The sequence below is a fragment of the Prunus mume genome, linkage group LG8, assembly GCF_029339155.1.
Source record: "Prunus mume cultivar Tortuosa linkage group LG8, ASM2933915v1, whole genome shotgun sequence".
NCBI lineage: Eukaryota > Viridiplantae > Streptophyta > Magnoliopsida > Rosales > Rosaceae > Prunus > Prunus mume.
The window spans coordinates 20,968,044-20,977,872 of NC_142705.1; the positions used below are offsets into that span (position 1 = coordinate 20,968,044).

The 9,829-nt window shown below is 34.9% G+C and overlaps 1 protein-coding gene across 1 annotated transcript; it reads right to left on the reverse strand.

The window, feature by feature from the left end:
* Positions 1-254: 254 nt before the first annotated feature.
* On the reverse strand, positions 255-6,370 carry LOC148915020 (putative protein S-acyltransferase 1). Its single transcript, XM_089043630.1, has 6 exons — positions 5,909-6,370; positions 4,412-4,591; positions 4,018-4,323; positions 3,069-3,290; positions 1,292-1,833; positions 255-421 (listed from the first exon to the last, which is right to left on the reverse strand). The coding sequence occupies exons 1-5, from the start codon at positions 6,035-6,037 to the stop codon at positions 1,360-1,362; spliced, it is 1,311 nt and encodes a 436-aa protein (XP_088899756.1). The 5' UTR covers positions 6,038-6,370; the 3' UTR covers positions 255-421; positions 1,292-1,359.
* Between the last annotated feature and the right edge of the window lie 3,459 nt (positions 6,371-9,829).

Sequence of the window (9,829 nt, forward strand, 5' to 3'; positions counted from 1 at the left end):
TCCCAGAAAAAAAAAAAAAAAAAAAAAAGAAGATAAATTACATGAGCTCCTAAAAGCTAAAGAAAGAAAAGAACTCAACCCTGTAAAATTGTTCTTTAATGTAGCACCTTCATTTTTTATTTTTTTTATTATGTACCGAGCTATTATTTATTGCACCTGTTTGTGCCATATCACAGCTCTTCTAGTTTTGTAGATTCAGTAATGAAGTAGGATAAAAATAGGAGTTGGGGTGAGAGAGATTGAACACAAGAATGTGCAGAAGAATGAATTAATTTCATTTTCTTCATTCCATTAAAAATACATCACTGACCTTCAAATTCTACCTCCAATCTCAGTATATTAGCATTTTTAAGCCCCCATCATGTTCAGTCAATCTGTCATATGGCATACATGCACTGAGAAAAGTTTTCTGCACCAAAACCTGAGCAAAAACAGTAAGACAGGGTAAGGACAACCAATTACTATGCAAGAGTTGTAAATTAATTATTAATTCAACAAGTTAATAGCAGAACATAACATGCAAAATAGAGTCCAGAAACACATGAAGTGATTTTGCAAAATCCAAAGCCTGTTTTATCCAAGAAAAAAGAACAAAAAAAATATCTGAAGCTTCTCCACAAAATCTAAACTACACCAGTTTTCTGGAACCATTTCCCACTGCTACTTTTGCTTTCAAACAGACAATGCCATTGCAGTTTGCAGATCCACGGTAAGTAGAAGCCAAAGTGGCTTGTTGACTTCAAATGTTTCAAAACTTCTAGTTGCTAGGAGGTGCTGTATGAGGTGCCATTGCCAATTCTATAATTCATAGCTTGGAATGAGATATTGCCAAACTTGCTCCAATGGTGAAGTTCTATTTGTGCTATTTGTGAAATGAGATTATTTCAAATATGAGATTGGGAATTATTTATCTCAAACTCAAATTAACATGATCATAAGTTGTTTCATTGGAGTTGAAAAAGTGAAAAGTATGCCAAACTGTAGGAGATGCTCCGAACTTTAAAGTTTTGGCATTCATGTTGCTGCCCCTTGATAACTATAAAATACTTAACAAGTCATAAAATACTTAACTTGGAACTTGTTAGGGAAAAGGACATCCCACCTACATTGTTGCAATATGAAGTCTGTCACCGAAAACAAATTCACATTCACGCAACTAGATTAAAGGTCATTGATGCGATAAAATAAACTTTACTATGATGTCCGGCAACATATCATTAGCTAATATCTTCATGGAAAAAAATGCTAAATATCCATATTCAAAGTATAAAGAGACTGAGAGAAAGAATACCTTCTTTTTTTTCTTTTTCTTTTTGTCTTTTTATTTAGAAAACAAGCAGTGATGTTGTCCAATTGGAACTACTGAGGCCTCTTATCATTAGTAGAATTAACTCCTATGCCAGAATTTCCCTGTGAACGTCTTTGTTCTTGACCAATAGGAAAGATAAATGGATTTAATGCAGGTTCATCTGCTGCCTTCCGTTTTAAATTATCATCAAAATCACTGCTACCCAAATTCTTCTTCTTCATGTTATCATCAATCCCACTGTAGTCCAATTTCTGCAAAATACTTGGAACCATCATATTCCCATCCTTGCCAAACTTACTTCCCCTTTCCATGTCAAATTTTTCTTTGGAGCCAATGAAGCCTCTGTTACTCTCTGAAGCGATGGATCCCATTACTGTGTCATCGTCTTTTGAAACCCATGCTCGGAAGTTGACCATTGAAGGTGGAATCCTTGAGCAGAACACTTCTTTCAAGTTTCCCAGTACTCCCTTAGTGTATGGGTTTTCATTCTTATCGTAACGGTAACGAAAATTCTCATAAGTCGTCTGTGACAAAGCAGTAGTCAGAATGAAAAAATCTAAATTCAGAATAAAACACTGGGTAATAATTCAAATAACAGTCGTGCTAAACAATGTAAACAAAGATAAGCCATCTTGTTATCATGTAGATGCAAGATGAAAAATATGCACGAAACAACTATATGTGCAAAACATATCCAAAAAATAGTAGGGATTATCAAGTGCGGAGGTAGACACAAACATATATGCGCAACTCATTCTGCACAAAATTAACAGATAACACTGTGCCCCAAATAATTAAGTTGTTAGGGATGTGCCAAAATTTTACATCAACTTAACATCCCCTCTATACCAGAAAAACAAATAAAAGCAAGAAGAAGAAGTGTAAGCTAGGAATGAGCCAACAACATCTTCCAAGTTAACCCCCATCTCCCTCAGGTGCATCACTATGGACATAGAGAAACATATATCTGCACCCAAGACCTCTCAGAACCAAAGTTCTGATACCATGTCAAATTTTGTTGGTTTACCACTACTACGACAAGTTTAAGCTTTTGAGTTACATTGTAGCCTAACAAGAACAAACCAACCTTTTAGTATATTAGAGATAATGGTTAGCGAGTATTAGTTATTCTGTACCCCTAAATTATCAGATCTGTAATAGAGTTTGCGATAATCTAGAATTCATGTCAATATCCTATATGACATATATGCATAGGTAGCTATCCCTCTTCCTGTATATAGCTGTACGTTAATTCAAGGCAGGTAATGCATTAACGATACATTTCTTACCAAATTAAGCAAGAGAATCATCAATCCCAAAGAAGAAAAGAAACCTAGAACAATACATCTATTCTTGTTACCCTGACCAGTAGTTTTCCATCTCAATTAAGGATTTTGAGATCAAAGGTTAGACTGCAGCAGAGCAGTGGCACTAGATAGCACAGTGAAGGAGGGATTTTTTTCCTTATGTAGGCTGTCTAAAAACATGTACTTAGCATAATCTAAATCATATTTTATGAAGTGAACTCAAATATGCACGGTGGCACTAGATAGCACAATGAATGTATCATTATTTCCCTTATCATTCTTCTCTAATATAGACAAAGATGTCTGCAATACAGTATTGAGTATACAGTGCAGACAACTAACAGATAATCTTAGTTTTATAAATGAGAAGGAAAGTGACTAGACTACAGGAAATTGCATTATTGATAAATGATTTGGAAAAATAATAATAATAAGAAAGCGAAGAGGTCTACCTGGTTGGTGCAAATTAGATAGATATGGAAAACTGTTAGCCCACCAACAAACCATACTGCTACAAAGCAATATACTATGAGAATAACTGATACGATGTCATGTCCCATGGCCCTCCATAGATTGCCACCTTGTCGAAGAATGTTGATCCAAGACAAGACAAAGACATATATGCACAGGAAGGTTGATGACGAAATAAACAAAATGAAAAATGGATAGTTACGCTGCAAGAACAAGAACATGAAAGAGGTAGGTTAGAAAGAGTGCAAATTGTTTTATATTGGAACAAACTCTTTTAGGTAGTTTTCCTTAAGGAAACTAATGAATCCTATGGGTGAATTGTATTTTGTGAGTTTGAAACCTTCCATATTTTAGCCAACGCATGACCACATTACTTTTTCTTATGGTACACATAGCTTGCTAGTCACCAAAGTATCCATTTTAATGAAAGAACATTAGTCTGGTTGAGTGTTTCATACATTTTGTGACCCCTTAGGTTGTCCTACATCACATTGCTACTTGGTATCCAGCCATAAGACAAACTTTTCTTCCTATTCCTGGTGTTTTCTTCACTCTTGTTTACTGTCACATCTATCCCGTTGTCATATTTTTGGCTAAACTTATATATTCATAGAGTTATACAAAAACCAACACCTTTTTAGGCAAAGAAAAACTTTTCTTATAAAACAAGGAACAGAATTCACTTCAACACAAGTAACTAAGAATATCAGCACAAGTAACTGAGAATGTAAACTTTTACCAATTTACAAAGCCAAATGAAGAGTTTGGGACATAATATCCAACAAATTCTCAAATATAACGCAATACACTGACCAGAAGAATTTCTAAGTTTCATTACCTCCACTTGAAAACTAGAAGCCTTATTCAATTCCATTTAGACACCCGGAACATAAATTGCAGAGTTAATAGTTGGCAGGGGAAGAATCTTACTAATCCAATACACTGACCCACCCATGGACAGTGGTGATCAAACTTCTGAACACAGTTGTTGCAGATCGAGCAATGAGAAGCACGCGGTGGACGATATAGCAAACAAGTGTCACAAAACTTTACCTTCACTACATGGCCATTGACCTGTACATCCTTTATTCGGGGTATTCTCAAATTAGAAGCTTTGTTATTGACCCACTCCATTGATCCAGACATATCATATGCCTCATCAGAATCAGGTGGTCGAGAGTTCCTTGGAATGATACCAGGATCCCTACCAGATGTCAAGTACAGAAAAGTGAAATCCTGCATGAGCCAATATAAGTCAGGTTTGAAGTTTTTCATTTGGTGAAGCAGGCTCCCACTATACGGAAAAGAATTTCAATTTACCAACCAAAACAGTGAGGATTATTCCCCCAGTTAGTACAGGATAGTCATAATGTCCATGTTCTCCTTTCATCGTTACAAGCATTCTTATGCAGAATGTTAGTGCAGGACATCCAATCAAAAAGCTAGTTAGAAACAGTGATGCAGCATCATGACCAAAGACTATTCTTCCACCACACAAAAATTTCTGTCAAGAAGAGAAGTTTTTAGTGTTAGTCCATATGATAATCAAATGTGAAATTGTTATTCTAGCCACTTTTGACATGGATGTACAAAATTACCAAACTTTAGATGGATGATTTTGAATGCAAAAGAATGAGTGACGGTAAACACATTCATGAACACAATAAATGTGTTCGTATTACTTGGTTAAAATGCATAACACCCTTATTTTTCAGAAAATTTGTTTGTAGATGAATTGTTATAATTTTCTATATGCAGGACATGGGTAGAAACAAAGTTAATCTTCTCAACTGATCCACACAATAAAAAAATTGATAGAACTGCCTTATATATAATTCCATAAGCATGATATACAAACAAGAGACTATCTGTTACAAAGATAGTGTGGCACCTTCAACCCCAAAATTTAGTTCAACAACTTTTAAACCCCTCAGATAGTGAAAATACTAATTGATGAGGTGCTTCTCAGATCATTTCTTCAAATTTTATTTTATTTTTTAAAATTGTTAGGTGCTTTGGTCACTCTACTTATAAACTTGATGAACTCCCCCACGCCATGCAATTAATTGTCTTGATTTCTCAATGAATGGCAACAGATCAATTACGTCTCGTTAATCGGTTGAAGCTTCTCAAACAACTGGATTGACAATAATATGCAAAATTAGCATCTAAAACAACAGAAAAGTACATGAAGTTGACTCCTACATAGATGTTCTGAGGCTTGACAGAAAAAACAAAAGGGTCAAGACAGAGTTAAGCTCACTTGAAGAAAAAAGAAGCAAAGAACTGCTCAAAATACAAAGGACAAAGTCATGGAACCTTTTTATGCTCAATTTGAATGCCAAGCATGCTAGGGGGTGAAAAACTCCAAGTACAACAACATATCATACCAACTCAACATCTCCTTTGCAATTTAATGTCAACATTTAAACAGAATGAGCTATTAACCCAGATAACTAGACTTCCCAAAGATGTATGTTATACTTCACCTCTGGAGAATCATATTTCAATTCAGAATTAGGAAGACAGTCTTCCAATTCTATACCTAAGTCTAATGGTAGTTCTGACAACCACAGAAACAAACTCATGAGACCAAAAAAATTGTAAAATGGGTAACAATTATATCCACACCAAAAAAAAAAAAAAAAAAAAAAAGCCCAAATGATGAATTACTATCTAAAAATCCAAAAAACCAAGCTGCAACCCCAAGGCAGGCATAAAAAGGGAGCAATTGGTTTAAAACATGAAACAAATCATTCTGCATAAACAAGATCTCCACAAGAAAATAACCCATAATCATCATGAGCATATAACATCATACATTGTTACCCTGCCAGACTAGGTAGAGCCTTTCTTTTTCAGGGCTGGGCTTCGGAGGAGGAGCCACGGCTGTGTCGTCGTCCATGCCATTGGAGGGAACATCCCAAACTTGGCTCTTTTTCCTACTCATAATAAAATTTTCAATTCAATTTTTTTCCCTTTTCTTTTTAGATTTCTTCAACAATCTCCTTTTATTCGCATATACCCGCATCAAAATGAGACCATTTTTCTGATGGGTAAGCGAATGAAACGAGATTTAAAAAACACAGCTGTGGGTTGTAGGAGGATGCCCTTTCACATGATATTCATCTGGGCCTAATGGCTTCCCCTCTCTCTCTCTCTCTCTCTCTCTCTCTGGTATTTCTACCTGTTCGCCTATGCCTGCCCCCTATTCAGAATTTTGCTCACCCACCTCATCAATCTTACAAATCCCCTCTCTCCAACAAACTTGCTGTCAAACGGGTCTCCGGCTTCCAAATACTAACGCCTTTTTCGCGCCCAAACCGATATGTTTTTTACTTTTACAATTACACCCTTCCATATATTTACCACACGTATATGTTCAATTTCTCATGCATTTTGCACCAAGGCTCTAATAAGACGAAAATTATTATACTTTTTTTCTTTGCCTAAATTATAAGAGTAGGACTTGAGGTCATACATCAAGACTTGTTTTTCATTTATTGTAGGTTTTGGTCTGATTGCGTGGTTAAAAAGGTCAAGGAACTTTTAATGATGATGATCATGTTGTGGAATTTGATGTGAAGTGGAAAGATGGACCATGACCTCAAAACATTGAGTCTATTTTTATTGATTTGATGGATGATGAGATTTCAAAGGGAAACCGATCAACAACATTTTTCCAAACTAGTTGGCAAACTATCATAAATGAACTTCATACTAGGATGAACTACCCTAATAGTGTTGCCTAGCTTAAAAATAAGTACAATCTTTTGATTAGAAAGTTCAATAAAATTTTGACTCGTACTAATAGACTGGCGAATTTAGAAATTTTCCTTCCTGAGGGCAAGAACTTGTAAAGTCTGTCTTAGCTTATATTGGCTAATGGAGCCTACCAACGATCCGTAAAGTCTTTGCATAATGTAGCCCAAGTCTCAACAATTCATTTGCCCATTTGCCCTACCTTAGCTTTCTTTGAGGCATTTTATCAAATAATTTGCCTTCATTCAATATAAAATATCATGAAAACTTGGCACCTTCATAATTGTAAAACAAGATTGAGTGGGGGTTAGTGCCTCCACTGGCTCCTTACTAGATCCGCCATTGTGTGGGTGGGTGGGAATCCAACTTTAGGAACTATTACTGTAGAAGATGATGCATTGAAAAGCTTTTCTAAGGTATGAAAAACTTTGCAATATATTAAAAGATTCAAAAATTAGATATGTAATTCCGTATGGGTGGTTTTGCGTCCCAAAAGATTTAAAAAGAAAGGTTGCCCCCACTATTAGAAGTTGATTAAAATAGTATTATTGAAGGCTAAAGCCGCTTATTATTTTATTAAAAAATTGGCGGTTTTACTCCCGGTGCAACTAATTTATTCAATAATATTCCCATTTTGAAATCTAATCACAAATATGCCCTATAAAAACTCCCTATTGACAGTCTATTGCCCATCTGTCACTTTTTTTTTTTCTTATCAGTCGTTGCTCTTCCTCTTCTCCCTAGTCTCTTTCTCTTCCTCTTCTTCAAACCTCACAGAAAATCCACCTCCACGAATCTCACCGAACTCCATATCCTCTTAGTTATATCTTCCATCTCCTATCTTTTCTTTTCTTCTCTCTCTCACTCCCACCCACGATGACGACAATTGCCACCTCCTCAAAAACCCTAACCCATCCCTCTCTCTTGCGGCCGCCCTTCTCCACCTTCATCTCTCACTCTTTGTCACCTCTTTCGACTGCTGTTCTTCCCCTCTAATTCAACAAATTTCTCAATTTTTCTCTGCTTTCCTAAAATCCATGGCATCTCAGGTACTCAACTTTTCTGCTTTACTTTCATACCCATATGTTATTTGGCTTGTTTCAATTTCATATATGGGTTGGAATTTTTGGTGCTTAATGTCACTTCAAGTCCTCCAAGTCAAATTTGAGTGAGATTGTACAGAATTTTGTTGAAACATAATTGTGGGTTTAATTTAAAAATTGTATCTCTTTTTTTAAAATTAATATTTTTTTAGCTTGTGTAGAGAATGTTATTTAAGTAGGATTATACAAAAACTTGTTGAACCAAAATTTTGGGATTGTGCAACAAATATTTCTCTGTTTGTCGTAAGGAATATTATGCTTGAAGCTTGAAGCTTGTCCAGGCTACAATGATTTTGAAGTTTTTCTTTTGCTGATTATTTGGTTCAATGGTCTCTTGGTTTTATAGGAATTGTGTGATCTAATATAAAGGAACATTCGGGCCACTTGAATGTGTTTTGCATCTTCAAGAATTTGTTATGATCTGAATTTGTTTTGTTATGTTTTGGGATGTGATTTTTGAATGAACTACATAAATTGATATAATGAACTACTAAGTGAGCTCTCTGCATCCATAATATTGAATCGGCAATGGTGAGCTTAAGAAGAAGCAAACGCTTGATATCCAGTAAGATAATAATCGAAGTGAAATGGTGCAAAGTTAGATTGTGCTTGATGTTCACCACTTACTTTAGTTAACTCCTATACAATGTAGAACACTTTTTTCAAAGTTAGATTGTGCTTGTAGAGGAATTGGATAATGGGTTCACCAATTGCAAGACTACTTTGTTCATTCCACAGTCCACTCTAGAATTGTTCTAAAATTCTTATAACCTTCCTTGTTTCTCTTTCTAAAATTATGTTTCATTGTTGTAGGTTGTTGACAGCAGATGCCATAAACCATATAAGTTATAAGGTGAGAAAAAAGAGTTCTTTGATGACCGGGAAGAGTGTACAAAGGCATTGTAGTATGACAACTATCATCATTCAATGTTTTAGATTTAGGCTTACCTATGAGTTATTGCTAGGCTTATTGACTTAACCTTTGGTTGTTGTTGGTGTTGGTGCTTCATGAGTTTGCTATCTTTTTAAGAAGGCCACGAAAAATGCACCTTGCATATTTGTTGATGAAATTGTTGTTGCACAACAAAGAGGACCTGAAATTTTTTTGTTTCGCCATCTCTTTTGCAGGGTTCTTTTTTTTTTTCATGAAGATTGGACCTAGATATTTTGCTTTTGGAAAAATTACTTTTACTTATATTATAAATTGAAGAGAGAACATTATACACATTGTGTTTTACCCAACATTTCTTGCATAAGATGGATTATTACAATTTTTGTATTACTACTGCATAGCCTCATATTGCTTTAGTATTGCTACTATATAACCTCCTATTGTGTTCTTATTGCCACTGATTAATTGGTTTTTACTAATTTTTGCATTAATTCGTTTGAGAGTCCTATTTGCACAATACATAGGCAATACAAGCCATATATGGGGGCAATACCTAAGCAATATAAGCCATATACAGAGACAATATAAATGCATTACAAGCCACAAGAGTTTATATTAATTTTTTTTTCTCAAAAAATGACACAAGCTATAAATTGGCAATAAACATACAATGCAATGACAATAAAAGGCAATAAATGGTTATAGACAAACAATAAACAAGCAATATACAGACAATATACAAGCAATATACACCAAATGTATATAACATTTTTTTTTAAAAGGATGTAACGTCCTTGATGAAATCACATTCTTACACCCATAATTTCCCAATTTCCCTACTATGGAAGCAATTTAGTAATTATACACGAGCAATAATACAGTAGCAGTACACAAATTTCATACTCCCTTATAAATTTATTACAACAAACTTGAAAAAAAAAATGAAACAAAAGATACGAGGGCAATACACAAGCTATAAAGGGCT

What these genes read in the sequence shown, in the direction of transcription:
- LOC148915020 (XM_089043630.1), bottom strand. Translation starts at nt 6,037, where the DNA reads ATGAGTAGGAAAAAGAGCCAAGTTTGGGATGTTCCCTCCAATGGCATG. An exon ending in GAATAATCCTCACTGTTTTG is followed by an intron (nt 4,324 to 4,411) that starts GTTGGTAAATTG and finishes TGGCTCATGCAG; the next exon opens with GATTTCACTTTTCTGTACTT. An exon ending in ATCTAATTTGCACCAACCAG is followed by an intron (nt 1,834 to 3,068) that starts GTAGACCTCTTC and finishes GCTTTGTCACAG; the next exon opens with ACGACTTATGAGAATTTTCG.